The sequence below is a fragment of the Gopherus flavomarginatus genome, chromosome 6, assembly GCF_025201925.1.
Source record: "Gopherus flavomarginatus isolate rGopFla2 chromosome 6, rGopFla2.mat.asm, whole genome shotgun sequence".
Taxonomy (NCBI): Eukaryota; Metazoa; Chordata; order Testudines; family Testudinidae; genus Gopherus; species Gopherus flavomarginatus.
Window position 1 is genome coordinate 84,271,363 of NC_066622.1, and position 23,582 is coordinate 84,294,944.

Consider the following 23,582-nt stretch of genomic DNA (forward strand, 5'->3'; position numbering starts at 1 on the left):
GAAATCTCATGAGAGGCCATGTTACTGTAAATTTTCTTAACTGTTTTCTAGACCACAGAGGAGCATCAAAACTCCTGAGTGCTTAGCTGAACCAAACTCCCAAATCTCTGAAATTTGTCTATTTGTTAAGATAATAAAATACTGACAACCATTTTTTTCACAAATATTGTTTTTGATGCTATCATAATTCTCAATTTTACTGTCCACAGAGAGCGAAGAGGTGTACCAACGCCAGGTCCTGTCTATTTCCTGTATCGTCTTTGGCATAGTCATAGTGGGCATGCTCTGTGCTGCGTTCTACTTCAAAACAAAGTAAGAGCCTTCATCTAGCATGTTTATTGTCTAGTCTGTCTTATTCCATGGCTTTCCAGCATGTTTTAAACTGGTAATGTCTCTAAAGAGCAGGGCCGGCTCTACTGTTTTTGTCGCCCCAAGCAGTGCACCGAATTGCCGCCGCGGATGGCGGGGGCAGTCCATGTGCCATTAGGGCGTCACTCGCGTTTCCGCAGCGGTGGCAATTCAGCAGCAGCTTCTGTCTTTAGTCGGAAGACAGAAGCCACCAAATTGCCGCCGCGGGCAGCTAACATAGAATCTGCCACCAAAATGCACATGCCGCCCTAATGGCACACAGACTGCCCCCGCCATCTCCGGCGGCAATTTGGCGCACTGCTCGGGGCGGCAAAAACACACGGACTGCCGCCCCTTGCAGATTGCCACCCCAAGCACCTGCTTGGAATGCTGGTGCCTGGAGCTGGCCCTGCTAAAGAGAGTCTAGAACAGCAAGTTTCTCCACAGTGATCTCAGAAGGCCCTGTACCCAAGTCTACACACAAAATTAGGCTTTACAAGTGCTATGTGTTCTTTTTTTCTGATATCAGCAAAGGACAGACTTTGTCTCCCTTGAAGTGACAGGAAATGCTCGCTTCCTTGAATTTTCAGCATTAAGATGTTTATAGGCATATTCTGATTTCAGTTCCACCAGTGTAAATCCAGTGCAATATTATAGGACAATAATTTTTTTTGTCCTTCATACTGCCTCCTTTTGTGTTTCATTTCATCTCCCCTCCCTTCACTCCCCTTCTGTTTCTGTCAGCTGGAAACAAGGAACATAATTAGCAGAAACATACAGCTACATCTTCGCAGCCCACCAACAAGTGTTGATAGATCACTAGCATCTATGGACAATAGTTTGTGAATAGTTCATCTAACAAAATAACATAGTAACAAGCAAGAAATATATGAAGGCAGCCTATACAATGTCCATCCCGGGTAATAAAATGCTTTCCAAACAGCTGTATTCTCTTTCCATTGTTTAATTTTTTCTCTCCTCTCCTCTCAACTGTTATCTTTTAATACTGTTTGTTAAGTTATGTGTCTAATTTAAGTTGTAATCACCTCAGAGAAGGTACCTGGATGCTGATCCAAACCTCTTGTGTTTGCAAAATCTCATCAAAACTGCCTCCTTTATAATGTTTTGTCATTTCTGTTTTCAGCTGAAATCAGGACGTGCACAAACATTGTATGAAAATAGAAAAAAAATAGTAAAAGTTAAAAAAGGTTTTTCAAACTTCAAGACAGTTTTGATTTGAGTTTCAGGTGAAGGCTGAAGTTGGTTCAAATTTCATCAGCAGCAAAGAATCCTGTGGCACCTTATAGACTAACAGATGTTCTGGAGCATGAGCTTTCGTGGGTGAATACCTACTTCGTCAGATGCAAAGTAAGAGCCATGCATCTGACGAAGCTCATGCTCCAAAATGTCTGTTAGTCTATAAGGTGCCACAGGATTCTTTGCTGCTTTTACAGATCCAGACTAACACAGCTACCCCTCTGATACTCAAATTTCATTGAACCCCATTCACTCTGATTTGCTACATTAATTTTTCCAGAGTATGCCTTGAACCCAAAGTCTGAATGTGGTGTTGGTCAGAAGGATATAGTGGGAGAAGAAGTGGAACTTTTCTCTCCTAGGTCCTCTTTTCATATAGAACTTCTTCGTAGTGAAAGCAGCGAAGAGTCCTGTGGCACCTTATAGACTAACAGATGTATCGGAGCATGAGCTTTCAAGAGCGAATACCCATTTCGTCGCTCCAATACGTCTGTTAGTCTACAAGATGCCACAGGACTCTTTGCTAGTTTTACAGGTCCAGACAAACATGGCTACCCCTCTGATACTTCGTAGTGAAAATTGTTGAGTGCAGCATGTAGCCTTGCCATAGAAAGCAAGGTTTAACTCATACCTCAACTCTGCAAGGAATTGCTGTCCTTCCAAAATGGGATTGGGAATTCAGCTTGATCATGGAATGGATGCTGAGAGAAAGAGGAATTAAATGCTGAGTTGGAAGGACATGGATACAGCCAATGGGAACAATGAGAGAAACATGCCTCTCTCCTCAAAAAAACAAAACAAAACACAAACAGTTACTTAACTCTGTGTCCCCCTTTGCACCACTGTGGAAGGATGGTGGGAATCTAGATCAGATCAGCACTCCAATCCATTACAGTTCATGGGAAAGAGCTGGGATGGTGACTTATTTGTGGGAGCTCTGGTTGCTACAATTTGTCCACAGACTTGTGAGTCTGAATCATGATTCAGGGGATTGGGAAGGGCTGAAGCTGGGATGGGGAAGGAACAGGGTTTCTGTGCCAGGACCTGGGATAAGCTTAGAGATAATTGGAGAGATGGAATAGTACTGTTACTGATGATTGCAGGTGAATGAACTTAACTCTTCCTTGATGTCCAGAGCAAATTGCTCCAGTGGGCCCCTTATATACCTTACATGGAATTTGTTGTTGTAAATCCTATGTGAATGGTGTGTCTGGCTACAGTCCCATTTCCCAGAGGCCTTACGCACCACAAAAACAAAACAAACCCACCAGCCAGAGTGCCATCCCTAATTTTCCAAAGATAGCTACATCTGACTCCAGCACTATCACACTGTATCAGAAATTGAATTCCCTAACTGGCCTCCTCTTTTTACTTCTTGTAAATCTGTGACATAGTCCCACCTCCTGGCTTAGACTGCAGGAGAGGCATCAGAGGCCATGTAGCTACACAGACATGTGGCGGTGCAGGGTTTGCCCACAGGTCTGAAGGAGGCAGGCAGTCTTTGGAGACATCATGGATGTGTGGAAATGGCTGGACCTGATCAGAGATGGAGAAGAAGCTGGATGGAGCCCTGTAGGTTTTGGAGTCCTTTCAGAGTGTTGTCCAAACCTTTCCATTGATGGCTGGACGCATCATGGATTTGACTCCCTTCTCCAAAACCAGCATATTCTGGAGGATCCACTGTAGCCACAGGGCCATCTACATGGAAGCAGCCAACACCCTGATTCTTTGCCCCCTGTGAATCTGTTCTTATTCCCTTGTGGCCTGGCTCTGTTGGAATCACACTGTCAGCTTCACCTCTGTTAGCGGTAACCCAAGGGACCCCCTTCTCTGAAAGGGTAGTTCCCAGTCACAGTGGAGGCTCTCCCTTGCTTTGCCCTCCCCACACATTCAGAGCCCTAGGACCACATATCATTGTATGTAGGGTAATATTTAGATTTATTTATGGCATGTCCAGAAAATTAAAATGTCCCTAAAAGTTAGAGAATCTCTGATCTGACCTGAAGAAGAGCTCTGTGAAGCTCAATAGCTTGTTTCTTTTACCAAAAGAAGTAGGTCTTATAAAAGATATTACGTCACCCACCTTGTGTCTCAGAGAATCTCTGATAGTGTTAGAAAAAATAATATTTACTTGAATAAAATCTAGAGTTACTTAACCTGACTATTACACAGTTCCTGCTGCTGGCCTCATATGATATTTCTCTATGTATTTTCAATATAGATATTTAAAAACCAAACAAAACCTTTAAAATATATTGCCAGAGGAATTAAAAGACACTCATTTGCCAATCTGTCCTTCAAAGTCTTCATTTGGGGGTTATCAGAGAAGTATTTTAAGAGTTAAACATAGAGGGAGGCTACTGCAAACAGAACCTGGACTGTTCTGTATCATTTTGATTTGTATGGACACTGATGCCTTGAATTATCATTTCTGACTGAAGGGCAAAAATAACAGCAGTTTATACCATCTGTTAGCAGAACATCTGTAAAATAGAAAGAAGATCCATTTGTTTTGCAAATAACTTCAAAATAATGATTTTAATTGTCTAATAACTTTAAGTAGTAACCAACCAAGACCAGCTGTTTCTGGCTTTTATAGTTTCTAGTACATCTTAGATTTTGTTGCAGGAATTTAATATACACAAACCTATAATTAACTCCAGGTTCCATATTCATAAAATAGGATAAAAATGTCAAATAGTAGATCATTTTTGATTGGTGAATAAGCTTTTAGACTCCCAATTAAGTTTATTCCAAATGTTATATGTTACAAGAGCTTAGTTGAATGTCCCTGCGTATTTAGATTACTGTGTGAGTGAAGAAATGTAGCCATACAGAAAGAAAGCCCCAGAGTTTCTTTCTTTCTCTCTCTCTATATAAATATAAAAATTAGGATTTTATTATTTTTGTTTATTATTATATATTTTTATCCAAAAATTTAATCATATTGTGCTACTTTTGGTAAGCGGTTTTGCTATCATTATTTTGATCACATTTTATATGACTATAAATATATGAATATATTTATAAATAGTTTATAAAAGTCATATAGATGTTATAATAAATGGTTTATTGATAGTTGTAGAGTCCAACAAGTGAGTAGTAGGTGGCTTCTGACCAGGGTCGCCCAGAGAATTCAGGGGGCCTGGGGCAAAGCAATTTCAGAGGCCCCTTCCATAAAAAAAACTTGCAATACTATAGAATAGTATATTCTCATGGGGGTCCCTGTGGAGCCCAGGGCAAATTGCCCCACTTGCCCCACCCCCACCCCCTGGGCTGCCCTGGGAAAAAGAAACATTTAAAAACCTTCTGCATCTTGGCACAAACCCAGTTTTGAGAAAAGTTCTTTTAAAGTCACCTTTACAAGGTATCACTGGTTCTCAGCATCAGCCAGTGCTAAAAGGCACTAAAGCTCATTAAAAGGGTTGGACAAATATTTTCCGTCAAAACTTTTTTGGATCAAAAACTAGGGGTTTTTAAAAAGCAGAACAAATCACAGACAATGTCTGCTTTTCTTCAAAATTTGTTGTGTTTTTCTTTAATTGAAAAGCTGAAATTAGTCTTCCAAAATGTGAACATGGTTTGGGGTTTCAGAAGAGTGTTGCCAAATATTTGCTGCTTGCTGTGTTTGATTGTTTAAAGAAACAATAAAAAAATTCCACTTAAAAAAAATCCAAAACTTGTGAACCTCCTCAGCTTATGACCAAAAAAAATCCAAAACTTGTGAACCTCGTGAACTTGTGACCAAATTCCTGAGCCCCTCCAGTCAAAGATTTTTCCAGGCTTCTGATGCTCTGCTGGCTTCCTTGACTCATATCTGTCTCCATAACTTTGAGTTCATTTAGGTTAGAACATAAGAACATAAGAATGGCCACACTGGGTCAGACCAAAGGTCCATCCAGCCCAGTATCCTGTCTACTGACAGTGGCCAATGCCAGGTGCCTCAGAGGGAGTGAACCTAACAGGTAATGATCAAGTGATCTCTCTCCTGCCATCCATCTCCACCCTCTGACAAATAGAGGCTAGGGACACCATTCCTTACCTATCCTGGCTAATAGCCATTAATGGACTTAACTTCCATGAATTTATCTGTTTCCTAGAGACTGGCTCCATGGGGTCCCTGACAAGCTGGAGACGGTTACTGTGGATTTGTCTTTAGTATAGCTTATGTACATACTCCACAAACTGAGCATTTGAGCTTGTTCCAGAATCTGGGATGAGCCTACATTGTGAAAACTGAAATGCTCAAAATAGCACATGCATGTTAGTGGACACAGGGTGCTAAAATTAAATTAACCCAGGGGGTCTCAAACTGGGGGTCGCGATCCCTCAGGGGATCACAAGGTTATTATTGGGGGTCTTGAGCTGTCAGCCTCCACCTCAAACCCTGCTTTGCCTCTAGCATTTATAATAGTGTTAAATATATAAAAAAGTGTTTTTAATTTATGAGGGGGGGTCACACTCAGAAGTTTGCTATGTGAAAGGGGTCACCAGTACAAAAGTTTGAGAACCACTGAATTAACCCCTCTGGTGACTCAGGGAATGCAGGGGAGGGAGTTCTCCCTTGGTAGGGTTGGGAAGGAGGTAGGTGGTGTAGGATATTGCTCTTCTCATGTGATCCCTCCCCCATGGATCTCTTGGCTCTATCATTGTTAATCTAAAGTGGCTAATTTTAAATGAAGCTACCCTCCTCTGACATGAATCTCCCTATGGCACTAAAATTAAATGTAGGCTATAATTTGGCATTTGAGAAGTGAAAGGGATGGCAGCCCTAAGGGAAAATATAACAGCTTGGCTCTTTGTGTTAAATAGCTGTCTGCAAGCCTCAAACTGCTGAATGAGCTTTAGGGTAGGGAAGGCTGTGCCTCCCCAAACAGACCGGCCCTGCCCCCTATCTGACCCCCACCCACTTCCTGCCCCCTGACTACCCCCCTCAGAATCCTGGATCCATTCTGCTCTTTGACCCCTGACCACCCCCTTGAACTCTCCCAACCACCACTCTGGGACCCCACCCCCCACTAACTCCCCCTGCTCCCTGTCCCTTGACTGCTCCGACCCCTAGCCACCTCCTCGTCGAGTCCTGAAAGACCCCCCGAACCTCTGCCCCCTCCCTGTGCCCTGACTGTCCCTGGGACTCCCTGCCCCTTATCCACACACATCCCAGCCCTGGCCCCTTACCATGCCACTTACCCCTGCCTGCCCCCTCAACTGGAGCCTCAGCGTGCTGTGTCCAGGAAAAGCCCTCGACAGTGCTGCAGCAGCCTGGCTCTGGTGGGACCTGAGCTCGCAGCCCCGCCCCCTTACACGCGGCTCCAAGCGGGAGGAGCTCAGGCCTTGCTCCCTTACCATGCAGCTCTGAGCAGGAGGAGCTCAGGCCCCGCCCGAGCCATGCCGTTTTAGCTCTGTCCAGGGCCGCTTCTGGACGTGGCATGCTGAGGCGCCGGGGGATGGGGAAGGCAGAGGCGGAGGTGGGAGTGGGGCCGGGGGGAGCCTCCGACATTCTCATGGGGGCTGCTGCAGGGCCCAGGGCCTCCCCACAGGCAGCCCTGCTTCTGACCCTGGCTTGTAAGAAATTTAAATGTTTGTCCATTGGAAAATGCTGATTCAACCAAATCAAATCATTTGCAGGAAAGAGTTGGTTTCCATGAAAATTCTGTTGGAAAAAAAGAACAACATTTAAAAATTATTGGCCCATCCCATTTTGACGTTTTCAAAATGAAAAACTTCTAGATTTTTGGTTCAATACAACTTTTTGTTTCAAAATTAAGTTAATGTAGAGGGGGAAAAAGGTAAAAGAAAAACACATTTAAGAGGTCAAAATAGAAATGAAACATTTAGAATTGATCAAAACATTATGATTGACCCGATCTGAATTTTTTTCAGAGTTTCAGTTTGTAAAAGTTTTGAGATTTCAACTTTTCATCCCATTTGGGATGGTAAAAATGTCAAAGTCTCAAAAATTCTCACAGTATGGGAAACCCAGGTCTATAACCTTTTCTGCTAATGAGCTTAAATTACCTACAATCATACTACTCACATTTGTAACATGTTTATAGTGTCTGTTAATCAATTCTTAACCCTTTGTATGCTGTTTAAAACTAGATCCTTAATGTAGTGTTGGCATCAGAGGGCACTGAGTGCTAGATTGGTGGAATATTTTCAAAATGTGATGGAGTTTTTCATTGATATGTCAAATTTCAACACAAAAAGGGAAGAAAATCTTATTTTCTCCCCTCTGGGTTTTCTATTTCCGTTCAGCACCTTACTGAAAATACTTAGCTTTGTTCAAATTTGGGCTTACAGTCAGCTGCTGTCACAGGGCTATTGCTGGTGTGACAGGCTTGGTCTATCCTTAAACATTATGTCAACTTAGCTACGACTGTCAGGGATGTGGAAAAACACAGCCCTGACTAACACAGCTTTGCTGACAAAACCCCAGTGTAGATACAGCTCTTTTGATGGAAGAGAGCTTCTGTTGACGTTGCTAACATTTTGGGGGGAGTAGTTGTTTCTACACTGACAGAAAAACACTCCTGTTAGTGGTCAGCTGCGTCTGCACAAGGGGCCTGTGCCGGTATAGCTGTCTCAATGTAGGCTTTATAAGGCCACCCATAGAATGTTGCTGCAGCTGTGTATACCATTTTCTGTAGCAAAAAAATAAATGTAATTAGTTTTTATGGGTAATTTAAAGTCTGATGGAGTCACTCTGTAGCTTATCAAGACTGAATGAACGGTCACAGAGATAAAAGGCCAAAGAACGTGTCCAGTTAATAAGCATTGCCCAGCTGGGCTGTCTGCCTTCGAAAGATAAAAGAAATATTTAAAATGCAGATTATTGCATCCCATCCTCAGTGATGTACTGACTTTTAGGACTCAGATTGATGGTACAGTATGACACTAGATGTAGAAATTCAGTAATGAAATCTGTAATTGTATGCTCAAGATTCCTTGTCATTATGGCTCAGCTATTAGCATCCACCATCTCTAGCACATAAGGTTGTGAGTTTAAGTCCCACCCAAGAGTTTGTCTTCTTGCCAGTTGGGCTCATATCCAGTGCTTTTCCTGAGTGTATGGAGAAAGCTGGACTGTTAAAGTCATTAAACCAAGATCAAATCTACAGTGCTTTACAGGTAAAAGTTGTAGATGCTATGGCAGTTTTCATAATAAATCGGCAATAACTATGGTATCTTTGCCAAAAATCTCTGCTACAAATGAAAACATGTTCTTCAGTCTTTCAAAGCTATTTGTGAGCTACATTGAATGCACAGTTGATGCTCTATTTTCTTACAAAAATACTACAACACTAGTATCTAGTTTAATATTATAGTGCAGTATTATAATATACTTTTATACATTTATATACATTTAAAATCAGGATCTGTTTTCTTCCCTGCTTTAAACTTCATTAGATAATGTTTGCTGCATTGAAATATATGGAGATACTGGCAGATTAGCTACCAGATTGATGTGTTTGTTAATCCACTAGGCGCTATCTGGGTTTTATTACTGTACCTAAAGTTTTTAGCATCACTGATGAAAGACAAGATGAGGCTAGGGGTGGAGGAGTAGGGATATAAGAATATCACAGTTATTTTAATGGAGAAAACAAGTGCATTTCTATATGAATTGTATTTCTGCCTCCAGGAAACAAACTAAACAAATTCAGGAACAGCTGAAAGAGACAGAGAATGGGAAAACCTACAGCCTTAATGCTTCCAGCATGATGGCAAAATCAGAAACCATGGCACAAAGCCGAGTCCAGCTGCAAAATGTAAGTAATTTTGCCAACTGCAATACTTAATTGTCTGGCTGAATTTGTGGCGCTGATAGCATCAGACTTGCGTATTGCTATTACTCAGACATAACCTTTGTTCACACCCATGATTGGTAGAAGAATGGGGGAAAGATATTTCAGTTTGCTTTCAACTGATTTTAAACTGTCCAATATAATGTATTAAGAATAAAAATGGTTCTGCATATGAAGATTGTATAGATTTGTCATTATAAACTCCAGCTTCTAAATAATTCCAATAGCTGGAACTAAATGTATGCATGTACGCCAATATTAAAAAAAAATAGAAAGGTGATGCTCCAGTGAAGAAACTCCAGATCATCTTGCGAACGTGACCTTAGATGAAATAATATTAGACCACAACCAAAAAAGAGTTTAGTTGTCTATAGCTTTGTAGCTATCATCTGAATCCAGTGACATATAATTTTACATGCAATCCCACAAGCATCAGATATATAAAATAAATGAAGATTGAAACAAGAAAATTATGTGTGATAAATCCCAAAGTATTTATTTTACATTCCTAGTCGCTTTCCAAAGGATGTCTCCCCACCCCTGTCCCTTTCACAAATCGCACACTTGTTAGTACTGTCCACTTTTAATGAGCAAAGATATGCGAAGAAAGGAACAAAGACAGTGGAACAAAGACCCTGCTAGCATACCCAGAAATACAGCATAATGGGCAATCACTTGAGATGAGATCTTTCTGAGTTTGTATTTTATTTGTGAATCTAAGAAATCATCATACAAAATGCAATTTATACTCTACTGAACAGATGTACTAAGACAATGAAATGCAAAACCCATAAATGAGAATCCTGTCTCTCTCTAAAATGTTGTTAAGCTTCATTTTACCCCAGTAGTAGATTCATTTCTTTTTCTTTGTGATAGATGAGAGAAACAATAGACTTTCATCATGGATCACAATTCAGTATTCAATAAATTAAGGTTATCTCTTAACCTCTCACCTTCCATACCATCTCCAGCTGAGGGTTTGTCAGACCTTACAAGATTTGAGGGGTTTCAGTCTAGCCAGATTCCCCACAAAAACTGAGATGCAGCAGGAAATAGGGAAGAACATTTGTACCTCTGAGTCAATATTCAAACAATCCCTCCCCACAGGTTGCTAAACTCATACTGTAGCAGAATCCATGCTTCAGCCAAATTTGTTTGCTGAACTGGTTCAAAGGCCTGATCCAAAGCCCAGTGAAGTCAATGGAAATCTTTGCAGTGACCTCCATGGACTTTGAATAAGACCCTAATATATGGGTCCAGATTCATCAATACACTCTAGTTGCATTTGTGTTGCCTGGGTGATATGGAGCACCAATTCAACAGCCAGTTAAGCTAGGTTTATACCTATTTTGTATCCCTGGGGAGCACTTAGCACCTGGCTCATAATTGTGAATATAACGCTCATTTTTAACCAGTTCATGCTAACTTACTTCATATTTAGTTTGGCTAAGCAGAGGGGATAGGGTCAACTTTGTTTTTATCAAGTTAGCCTTAAACAATATAAAACTGTTTAGAACCAGTTCAGCAAATGCAGATTGAATACAAGTCTAGACAGAACCTCCACTGTGGAAGGGAGGACTTTTGGATGATCACATAATGCGCATTAAAGGTATGGCTCCTTTTTTGTGCAGAGAGTAGCTCCAGTAAACTGACCTGCTTCCAATTAAAATTTCTCCTGGTTTATTTTCATCTGGTTCAGTTACTCTTCACTTTTCCCCTTCTTCTTCTCCTCGAGTTCTTGTCACAGAACTGTGCATAAGCAATGGCTCTTTGTATTGCTGCAGCGAGGTTCTTCTTCGTACAAGTCTCCCCAAAGGGTTGGCAAATGAGCAGGTGCTCCATGGTCTGCACCTCACATATATTTGTGTCATTAGAGTGTACCCCATTTGATCATATTAGTCTTTGATCTGCTAGTTTGCATGCACAAGTGGTTCAGGCAGCGTCTCGTTGACCAGTCTGTATTGGCCCCTCTGGAAACATCCTCTTGGGGTTCCAGATCTATTTCAGTGCATCCTACTATGCATAGTCTTTCATTCCAAACCTTGTCATGACTAGCCAGTTGTCGTATCTAAAGGCACAATGTTGGTTATAAAATTCTTTCACAGTTTAAGGCATTTGATTATTCCTGTGTGACCATATAATGGATGCCTTGGATCTTCCATAGGCTGTGATCCTTCTCTTTGGCTTGCTACTTTCCTCCTGATATCAGGTAGTGCAATGACAGCCAGTAAGTACAGGCTGTCCTTTGGTGTTGGCTTTAGACATCGTGTTATTTCACGACAACTGTCATTTAAAACAGGGTCTAATTTCTTAGCATGGACAGATCATTCCTACGCTGGATAGACATACTGTGCTATGGAGTAGCACAAGGCAATAGCAGTGGTTGGCAAAGTAGCTGGACTGGTTCCCCACGTTGAGGTAGCCAACTTTCAGAGGTTCACCACCAGGTAGACAGGATTTGGAAGAGTAGCCTTCCAAACTAGGGTTTCATCCCAAGTGGTGGTTAATTTCCACTTGGCTTCTCAATGGCACAAATGAAAAGCTGCGTCTTGGCTGGGTGGACACAAAACTGGTTCTTATTCCCCCTTACAAAAGCTTTTGTGAAGATTGCTGATTCAGAATAGCTATCATCTTTGTTACCAGCACATTAGCAGGTGAAGTGAAGTCTGTAAAGTGCTTTTTGTGATCCTTTGCTCTAACATATGCTATATAAACTAGGTCTCAAATATTACTATGTACATTGTCTCTTTCCCTTCCTTTTTAATTGTCAAATATATTTTGCTCCAATTTTGTAAATAATTATTTAGTGTCTTTTGAGCATTTGACAAACACTCCATAAGCTTCACTGATGTCCTATTCTATTGTCATCATAATAATGCTTATTATGTCCTTTTATAATGGTCATGATAGCTGAAGGGGTAGTTTGTGGATTCCAGTTTTGGGGGATTTGGAATAATAAACAGTAACAATGGTTTTCAGCCAAAGTTTGCTTACTAGCCAGTGCTGTTCAGAATGGTGATTACCAATGATGGTAATTAACACACTGTTTTCCAGATCTTATTGCTCCTGGCAGGGAGATGCTCTAGCCTTGCTTTTAATGTTTTTTCCCTTTGGGAGCAATGACATTAAGGAAGAAAAAATAGAATGACCTTGCACGGTTAAGGATGTAGCATAACTGCAGGGTAATAATGGTTTCTATTGTTGGAACGACTTTAGTGCAGGAAGGCACTTCATTAAATATTCATAAACCATCACAGTAAAACAACAACAACAACAAAAGACTTTCAGACTAGTTCCAAAAACTGGAAAAGTGCAAAATGTCAACTCTTAGGGGGCAAATCCTGCCTCCTTCTCTAAAGCTGTAATGGGGTTCTGGTGTGAAGGACTGGGAGCAGGACATTGATGAGGAGTCAGAGCATTCCTGTGAGGAAACAGAAGTATATTGGGACCACATAGCACTGTTGATTACAGATTGCTCTCGCCCCTCGCTCCACCGATATGGCCACCAGGTGCCCGTTATCTACCGGGTAATGAGCGTTGGAATAGGGCGGAGGTTCGATCACTGGATGCCCTGGGGGGGGTGACAAGTGCCCAAGGGTAGTGACGGGGATAACGCAAGCAATCAGTCGTAGTGTTAAAGATTAAGGATTTATTAAATGAGTCACAGATAAGGATAAGGGATAACACAATTAGTTACAGCTTGGGCTTACAATATAATACTAGAACAAATAACACAAACACTACAATTACAAATAGAAGCTGGCCCTGGTATTTTTCTAAGTCCCAGTAATTATTCAGGTCGTCCCAGGGGTTAGTAAAAGTGATATTGGTGCTATTAGTAATCATAAATGCAGCAACTAATCTTATTAAACACAAATTGCGAGGCTCAACTGGTCCCCCTTGCGTTCAAGGTTTCCTGGTCAACGGGTTTCCCCTAGCAGGAGCCTTGGGGCGGCTGGAACCAGTCTCTGCCTCTTATCTAGGAGTACAGATATACAGATATCCTTAACAGCTAATTTTACTTACACATACAAACCACAAAAGTTTCATTACGGCCGGCAAGCTGTCAGGCTTCAGGGAAACGCGTGAGCCCGGAGAGAGACTGCAGGGTGATCAATCCTGGATACGGTTCGACGGGAATTCGATTTCTCTCTCCCGTCCCCGGGAGGGGGTCAGGAATATATAACGAATTTTTCGTCATAATTTACAATAAGCCAATTGCAGGGTCGCGAGTGGCTCATGCCCATACAAGGGAGGCAATCGGCCCCCAGCATCTCTACCCAGGAAGCAACCGTCGTGAGGGGAACTTCCCCTCCTCAGGTCGGCCGACCGCAAGGTGCTGTTTCCTGTTACACGTTCTGCTTTCTGAGCAGCTATGTGATCAGTGGCAGTTCTGGGGGCTGGGGGAAAATTCCGTTGGGGGGTGGAGGCCGAAGCACTTGTTGTGTGGCCCTAGGGCCCAACTTGGGGGTCTAACATGCCCCCATGCTCCGGCCGACAACGCCCAACATACCTAAACCTCAGTGTCCGAGTCAGCGTCCGCTCCTACGAGCGGACGCGTCTCAGTGGCCGAGGCAATAAGGGCACTTCCCACCATCCGCCGAACACAGGCCTTAACAAAAGCACACCCGAGGCAGAGGAGGCAGAGGCCCACCACAAGCGACACAAAAAGGGCCTGAAAATAAGACTTATAGGCACCAAGGCCCAGCCACTCCAGCCATGACCAGAAGCGGAAGGTCTCTCTGGACTCACGCACAGCGGTTCCCAAGGCCTGAAGGTCATTAATCACTTCAGTTAAGTTTCCAGAAATAGAAGACAGAGAGATACAGCACTTATCTTTAAACTGTGGATACATAGATATGAGGGTTTCACAAAAATCCCGTGATTGCAACAAAAATTGTATCATTAAGCGATTCTGAAAAGAATAATCTGCTAATTCACCTAATCGCTGATTAACTAAGCTAAAGCCCTTTGCAGTGGTGTTGGCTAGCGTTTCAATAGCCAACGATTGGAATAATACTTGCTCACGCAATAACATATATCCCACGGGGTTAAATGAGACCACTGAAGATACTACAGAGGACAACGCACCCTTTGCCCTCTCCCACCATCCCCAAGAACGTCGAACCCGCCCGGCTGAACTGGGCTGCCAGGTCTTAACATAAATGCCACCTCCTTTTATTAAAATAGAACCAATGGTACATACACCTCTAGGATTGGGAGGAAGCACCGCATAGGCTGCCTTGCCACACAGCCAAAAGTGCCCGGGTCTGAGGAACCAAGGGGAAAAGGTCGAGTCCTGACATGCCGAGCCTCCCTTAAAAACTAACTTCTTAATGTGGCTGTGGGATAGATATGTGTGTTTAAGGGGCTGATAGAAGTTTTTGCCGTTATAAGTGTTGCCGCCGGACCCAATTTTCCGGCCGCGGTTACTGCATAAAATGGGAGGTGGGGACGTACGATTGAAAATAGGGCTGCTGGCCGTCTCATTTCCATCTACCAGCTGCCACTGGGAACAATTGGGGTAGGCCCCAACCCAACTAGTTTCTGTTCGATTATGTCCCAAAAAGGCCCAACAGTGGGATGCCATGGGCCTTTCCCCAGGTGACAAGGGGAGTGGGCCCATACGACGTACCCGAATTTCATTAAAAATAGGAAAAACAAGGGGGGAAATGGGGTCAAAAAGATCATTTGTGCAACCTGTCCATTGTACGGTGGGGAGCCACTGAGCAAAGGGGGAAGAACAATTGAGGGGATTATTAATACTACTAAAGTTAAACACTAACGGCAATAAATCAAACAAAGGCCTATTTACAGACAGCCTGTTGGAACATGCAAGACAGTTATCAGAGGTCAGCGAAGATAAGTCGATGTTTCCTCCCAGGGCTTCCTGGATCCAATAGGCTGCGAACAGAAGCTGATGGATATTTTCGCCCACACGATACCGTCTCGGGTTCAGCAGAGGTGGGTCCCTCTGATCGTTGTTCTGGCTTCCCGCCGCTATGGCGAACTGTAAGACAGAACAGAAGGCGGCCTTATTGGCCCCCGTTAGTTCGTTCCTGACTCGGAACGCTTGCTTATCCAGTTATGATGGACCAAGGTGTGGGTGCCCCGGGCATCCACAATCGTGTAGGTGTTAGGATATTTACCTGCACTTACAATTTGGGCAGCGTAGGGTTCTCGGTGACCTGAGGCCTGTGGCTCAGCCACCCAGACTAGTTGGTCAGGCTGATATACGGGAGTCCAGGGGCCTCTAGGTCTGGGGCTGATTTCAGGCCAACGAGAATAGTTTGCATTGAGAGAGATTAGAACCTGCGGTAATAGTGCACTCCAACCCTTATAGTCAGCGTTGGGATTAACTGAACGTATCATGGTTTTCAGAACCCCGATTTTCCGCTCTACAACACCATTACTTTCGGGGTGATACTTCAAGTGAATATGGAGGGAAGCCCCCCATCCCAGCACTAATGCTTCAAAACGTTTGCTGGTAAACGGGGGTCCTTCATCTGCTTGAACTTCGGAGGGCACACCCCATGCTGCGGCTACCTGTTGCAGTGCCCCAGCCACAGCCGCAGCCGTGGTGGTGTTCAGAGGGATGCAGTGAGTTTGACGGGAGCCCAAATCTACCACTACCAGAGCCTTTGGGTGGCGACGGGCTCCAGGTAGGGGTCCCATTAAATCTATTTGCCACACCGCGCCAGGAGGGAAATACTCCGCAGCGTACGCCCACCGCTCATAACGTGGGCGGTTTTGGGACTTGATTTGTGCACACTTAAGGCAGGACTGCACGATTCTTTCACAGTCCTGCCGCCGTACCTCAGGTTTTCCCTGAGCACCTAGGGCTAACTGATTGTATAGGCGGCCGCTAGGCAAATGCCCCCAATCCTCATGAAGCCATTGGAGGAATGGGTCGGTGTTTAGCTGGGGCTGCTGCCCCAGGCACACTTGGGGGGCTTGAATTTCCCTCATTCTGTGATCCAATTCGGAGTGGAGGGGATTAGAGTCAGGACGATGTGACGGGCAATGGGTTATAAACCAGGGCCGGGAGAACTTACGTACGAGGTCAAAAATAGTCTCCCACAGTGGCATGAACGCTGTGGGATTAGCCTCTCCCGTGAGGATGCTGAGACAAAATTGTGAGTCTATACCCAATACGACCTGAGCAGAAACGGAATGGGCCTGGGTAACGTGCTGGGCAGCGAGAAGGACCCCATGAACTTCGCTATGCTGGGCCGATGAACCCGGGGGAAGGAGATCAACCTGGAAATGGTCACATTTAGCACAGAGAACTCCTGCCCGGGGGGTCGGGGAAGTGCCCCCGTCGGACACAATCCAGGGGTCATATTTTGTTTCTATACACAAGGGCTCCGAAACTCCTGGGAATCGGACATCGTTTGGCAGCGATTTAAGCGTCCATTCCCGCCACGTGATTTCCCCCAAATAACACAGCTGTTGCCAAGTTAGGCTGGTCCCATGAAAACTGGGGGGGGGCAGCCGCGTGAGCCAAGGAATGAGGTGTACCTCGGGGCCGATCAGGGTCCCTTTACTAGATAGCGGGGCCCAAATGCGTGCCTCGCCTGCGGCTAGTAACATAAGTCCTATGGGTCCATATCGATACTGAGGACCCTTGAGCCGTCGGGCCCAGTTATAGACCGGTTGCCCGTCTTGTGATACCGAGTACCCATAGTGATGTTGTGTAAAGAACAGGGTAATGGTAAAAGGTGAATCCCTTTTATATCGCGCTAGCTGTGGGTTAGAGGCAAACCAGGTGGCTATTCGTTCCAAGCTCTTTTGGGCCTCAGGACTCCATATTTCCCGTTTCCGTTTGGACGAGAGGGGTTCCTGGATCGTTTCCAGGTCTACAAGGTGTTTATCTGGAATGAAGTGTCGGTGATAATTAATCAGGCCTAAAAGTCTCTGTAGTTGCTTTTTATTCTCGGGTGGGTCCTTAACCCAAGGGTCTAAAATCCCCGAGGTGGGTTGGCCACAGTTATAGGGGTCATAATGTTGGCCTAAGAAGGAAAAGCTTTGAGAGGGCACGAGGTGGCTTTTTCTCTCATTAATTCGCCACCCATTGGCCCTTAGTTCAGCTACCACGGTGTTAGTTACGTGTTGGACTATGTGTTCGTTGGGCCCAATTATGATTATATCGTCCACATAGGCTAGAATGGTGGTGTCCCCAGTGGCTTCTACCCCCTTTAAGGTTTTTGCAAGAGCGGCCGTGGCCAAGGCGGGGGAATTACAGAACCCTTGAGGGCACACCTTCCACTGATACTGTGCGCCCTGGAAAGCAAAATTTAGGATTTGGGGTTTGTCCTCCAACGGGATTTGATAGAACATATCCTTTAAATCTAGGGTGCAGGCCCACCTCCCACTGGCATCGCTTAGCTGTTGCCGTATTTCTGGAATGGTGGCTGGGCCTGCGAATGGGAGGTGTCGGACTCGGCTATTTGCCTGTCTATAGTCAATGACCAGTCGAAATTCAGAGGGGTTGCCGGGCTTGGGGATACCCCAGCCGGGAGATAGATAATTTGACGCGGTCGCCTGTGCTATCCGTCCCTCCTTTAATAATTGGTCGAGGAGTTGCTTAATCAGGGGGATGCCTTCAGGCTTCGTGGGAATGGGAGAGAATTTCCATGAACTGTTATTAACAAGCTCGGGGCAATAAGGGTGGGGGGCTTCGGGCGACAGGGTGACAGGCAGAGCCTGACAGACTTGTTTTTGTAATCGCAGTCGTTTTATATCCCCAACCCCCAGCAAATTTGTTCCTCCCAACAAAGCCTTAACTTTTCGCTTATACCCCTTATGAATCAAAGTAAAGCTGACTACAGGCTTTTCTTCAATACTGTTAAGACCCTGAATAAACATAGTAGAACTTGTGGGTACATGGGGCACATCGGATTTTATAACAGAGATTTGAGCTCCGGTGTCCAACAAAAAAGATACAGGGGTGTAAGGGGGTTTGGGACCGGCTACCAATAGGGTGTGATATGGTCGATCATCCCAAGTGTCTGTGGAGGCCGGGGCGCACCCGGCCTCTACTCGTTTTTTGTTCTCAAATAGTCATCCCAGTCCTTCCATCCTAACTGTTTCCCCAAATCTTGCTGCTGGGAAGCGGACATCTTCCGCAGTGCTTCCTTGGGGATCCCCTTATGTAACAGGAACCCAAAAAGTGCTTTTTCAGCCTTGGTTCGTTCAGGGTGTTTATGCTGACCCTTGTTAACAGGGCTCTCAGCTGGAAGGGCTGAAATGGGGTTCTTCGGGACTGGTGGCATTCGGAGCCGGGACACGGCCTCATATAAGGTAATAAGGGGTTGCCCAACCCAACCATGCAACAGCAGGAGTCCCCCTGTGTCAATCGGTGGGGCGCCATCTACGGCCAAGTCCACCGCGTCCCGTTGGACCGGAATTTGAGTGGGATCTGTGACATAAATAAAGGGGACACCTGACTGAACCTGTTGCTGGTCTAAATTTAACGGTACCACTTGTGGGTTCCACACTATGATGGACGCTCCGGCAATAGCCCAGATGATCTCATGGGGTGTATTTACGCTGCCGGGAGGTACATACAGTCCCTTAAAACTGCCTTTCATGGCCAAGACGGCCGCGGCCGGGGTGGTGAGCGGCCATACCTCATTTCCCAAGAGATGATGACCCGGGAACCCCGACGCCCAATTGGACGTTTTGGCCAGAACAGCGGCTTCCTCCCTATCCACCATCTCTGCCCCGTGATCCAGGGCCAGACGACCCAGCCACACTAGGGGTGCCTCGCCCTCCCTGCGCCTTGTGTCTGCTAAGAATTCCTTCATCTCCGCCTTGGTGCGAGTTCGGTACTCGGTAGTCGTAACTGTCTGACCTGTATAATAATCCACCTTACTTTTGGTGATAGCAACAGGCATGGCCTCCATCTGCCCCCTCTTCTCAGGCGCAGGTGGGGCTGAGGGGAGTGCGGGATAAATTAAAGGGCAAGGGGGGGCTTCATAAGGGGGTGGTCTCCCATCCTCCTGCTCTTTGCCACTTATCTCACACTCTGCGCTGTCGGTGTCGTTAGCAGCGGCTTGTTTAGCAGCAAACATAGTGCTTCCATGAAGGACCGCACAGAGGTCCAGCGCTTTGTTTAATGTGCTGAACAAGACTGTGGACACGTCTTCCGACTTATACTCATCTGGTCTAAGTTTCTTTGTCCGCCTGGTCTGTTCCAATTCCTTCACTAAGTGGACTAACAACCCGTGGGCTGGATCACCCGGCTGTACCCGGGGCGGGGATATGAGTTTGGGAACGGTGGCCCCGGATCTTTTTATGATACGGCTACACTCCTTCCAAATGCCAGACGGTGTCTCGGTCCGACTAGTCTCCGCAACCCCCGTGCACTGGGGTTGCAGGGAACTATCGGCCGGCTGACATTTAAAGGTAGGATGGCAATGGAGGAGACATCCTACGGCAGGCAGGGTTAATGAGGTTGTATAGCTTTTTGACCCTGACCCTGATTCTATAATACAAATCCAATCTAGGGTGGGCTTAGCAGACTGTCTGCTGGCCACTTGGTGAAATTGCAGGTGTTGAAATTGCTCGAGCTCAGATTGTTCACGGTCCCCACTACACCACGGGCACTGACCCTCCCGAAGGCATCCTGTTCGTGACGCCATGTTGATTACAGATTGCTCTCGCCCCTCGCTCCACCGATATGGCCACCAGGTGCCCGTTATCTACCGGGTAATGAGCGTTGGAATAGGGCGGAGGTTCGATCACTGGATGCCCTGGGGGGGGTGACAAGTGCCCAAGGGTAGTGACGGGGATAACGCAAGCAATCAGTCGTAGTGTTAAAGATTAAGGATTTATTAAATGAGTCACAGATAAGGATAAGGGATAACACAATTAGTTACAGCTTGGGCTTACAATATAATACTAGAACAAATAACACAAACACTACAATTACAAATAGAAGCTGGCCCTGGTATTTTTCTAAGTCCCAGTAATTATTCAGGTCGTCCCAGGGGTTAGTAAAAGTGATATTGGTGCTATTAGTAATCATAAATGCAGCAACTAATCTTATTAAACACAAATTGCGAGGCTCAACTGGTCCCCCTTGCGTTCAAGGTTTCCTGGTCAACGGGTTTCCCCTAGCAGGAGCCTTGGGGCGGCTGGAACCAGTCTCTGCCTCTTATCTAGGAGTACAGATATACAGATATCCTTAACAGCTAATTTTACTTACACATACAAACCACAAAAGTTTCATTACGGCCGGCAAGCTGTCAGGCTTCAGGGAAACGCGTGAGCCCGGAGAGAGACTGCAGGGTGATCAATCCTGGATACGGTTCGACGGGAATTCGATTTCTCTCTCCCGTCCCCGGGAGGGGGTCAGGAATATATAACGAATTTTTCGTCATAATTTACAATAAGCCAATTGCAGGGTCGCGAGTGGCTCATGCCCATACAAGGGAGGCAATCGGCCCCCAGCATCTCTACCCAGGAAGCAACCGTCGTGAGGGGAACTTCCCCTCCTCAGGTCGGCCGACCGCAAGGTGCTGTTTCCTGTTACAAGTTCTGCTTTCTGAGCAGCTATGTGATCAGTGGCAGTTCTGGGGGCTGGGGGAAAATTCCGTTGGGGGGTGGAGGCCGAAGCACTTGTTGTGTGGCCCTAGGGCCCAACTTGGGGGTCTAACAAGCACTACTTCAGTCACTGAGCTGTAGTAGTCTCCATGGAACTTTGCCTCAGCTGTTCACAATCTGTTGATGATGGGAAGGATTCCACACCCAGCCCAGAAACTTCTCACCAGGGCCCAGCCCTGCTAGTTAGACAGGGCACTAGGCTGAGCATTTAGCCCCCTAAGTGCACATTGTTGCCCTGATCCTTCTCCCATTGACGTCAAAGACAAAAGTCAAAGTGACTTCAATGGGAGTATGATCAAGCCTGTGCCATGGCATAAGATGGATGATGAAGATCCACCCTTCTTCAAAAAATTAGAAGTGCTTACGTGACATCCATGAGAAGTGTTCACTGGGGATTTTTAGCAACTACTGAACCCTGATAACTGACAATGGGGGAACCTCAGAAGACTTAGATATTGTGCTTATATAAATCTTTGAAGTCTTCTCCTTGCCTAGCCTTTTGAGTGGATCCTCAAAATCTCCCTCCTTCTTTCCTACCTCACTAGCTCCCAGACTTAACTCCTCCTTCCCTAAACTGGGTCTGGTGACTCCTCCAAATTTTATACCCAGCTTATTTTTCCTCCTGTTCTCTGTAATAGTTGTGAAACTGGGTAAGGTAGACAATGTTTGTGTAAGGTTTATGAGTTTAATAAAGTCAAATGGCTGTGGTATTTCAGTCCACTGTTAAACATCTGCTGCATGCTAATCTAGAGGTGAGTGCATTTCATTTGTGGGTAAAGTGATCTCAATGCACAGATTCTTCCAAACATGCTATCCTTGCTCTCCCCTTTGGAAGAGATCCAGAACACAATTAGTGGTACTCAGCTAACTTTGCAAAGAGCTCAACCAATTACAGTGCAAGGGTGCCACCTCTTCCCACAACCTTTTTAAAATTGGAGGTTGGTAAATCAGGGTTGTATTGTTTATACTTTGAAAGACACTTTGGGTTTCTGTTAATGAGAGGTACTATGTTAATGTAAATAAATTATTATTGTACGAATGTAGGTAGACCCTATATTTCATTTTGAACCATGCATTCAAATTGATTACAAATTTGCATTTCACTCTTGCCTAACTCATTATATTTGCAGCTGTTGCAGAAAAATATGGATTAATAATTCTCAATCCTTCTGATAGCCCACTTCCGTGCCAATTAAAGATTTCTTTACAACAGCTTGATTATGAAAATCACATACAAGGATAAAAACTCTGGATGTTTGCTTTCAAAATACTTTCCATTTGTAATGCAGTCTCTTGCTGAATCCTAAACTAAATGTTATCTGGCTGGAATCTGTGTTTCAAATTGTGGTGTGGGATGTTCCCCTAAATTCATTAAACATTCATATGGAAGGGTTGCTTTTACAGTCATGTAATGAGATGTGAAATAGATGCTCAAGTTAAGCAACATGATATTCAGAAAGCAACAGGGATTGCTGATAGTGTGAAATGTAGAAGCATTAGAATTCAGATTGTTCACATCCTTTATTTTTGTGTCTCCCTTCAGGAGAAAATCCACAGCTAGGAAAGGAAGGCTACCTAGCAATATGTGGAGTTGTATTGCCTGGGCAGATCCACATTGCAGGACTCATGTGTCAGGCATGTGAGCTACAGAACATTTGGTATTAAATCTGTTGGGCGGAGGGGCTCAAGTCAGCCTGAGATCCATATGTTCCAGAAGTGACCTCACCCTATACTTCTCCTCAGTCTCTTGTTGCTTAATGAAAGCATTCCAATAATGTCTCTGGAGAAGAGAAGAGGGAGAATAAATGTAGATTTGCAGGTGCAATACACTTGGAGAGCTCCATTTACCAGGAGATTACATTCATTTCTTCTTTATGGATTTCTTCTGCAAGCCCACCCCTTTTCTCCCCCATACTAGACTAACCATCATCCACAAATTCTTTAATTCTATAAAACAAATCAGCTATCTTGTTTGTTAGGGAAGAATTATTATTTATAAGCTCCTGCTACTTATAGCTTGCAATTCTATTATCCCCCAGATGTTTGTTGATCTTTTTGCTGTTAACACTGCTTCCATTATTTTGTTAGGGATATAGTCTGGATTTATATAATAGTAATGGTCAGGATTACTCTAATTTTTTTGTTTGAAGAGTGTTACTACATTTATTATTTCCTATTTCATTCTCAATTTTCTGTCACTTTTCAAAAATAATCTCCAGCAATACAGTCAGCTAATTCCTGGGGTGTCTTGAACCTGGATCAGTTTGTGTATCTGTACATATTTTCCAAGTGTTGTAATGCTCTACTTGTTAATTATCAATAGTTACTTTTACCTCTTTACTAGTCATTCAAACTTCTTTTCTGATTTTTTTTCTTGTTAAAGACATATTTAAAGAAAGCAGTAGTGCTGCTATTCTTGAGTCATCATTGATTTATATTCCATCCTACTGCTTGTCTAGTACTACTCCTTTTCCCATGATATATTTCTAAAATCGCCTTATTCCCCCCACCCCCACAACCCTTAGCATTCACTTGTAAAGGGACAGATTGTGTCTGTTC

General features: G+C 44.5%; 1 protein-coding gene across 3 annotated transcripts in view; it reads left to right on the forward strand.

Moving 5' to 3' along the window:
* Window positions 1-23,582, forward strand: part of NRG3 (neuregulin 3) — a 959,051-nt gene that overhangs the window by 897,867 nt on the left and 37,602 nt on the right. For all 3 annotated transcript variants that reach the window (XM_050959091.1, XM_050959094.1, XM_050959092.1), the window contains exons 5-6: window positions 210-312; window positions 9,251-9,377. In XM_050959091.1, coding sequence (XP_050815048.1) covers window positions 210-312; window positions 9,251-9,377 — 230 coding nt within the window. The remainder of the gene's footprint in view (window positions 1-209; window positions 313-9,250; window positions 9,378-23,582) is intronic.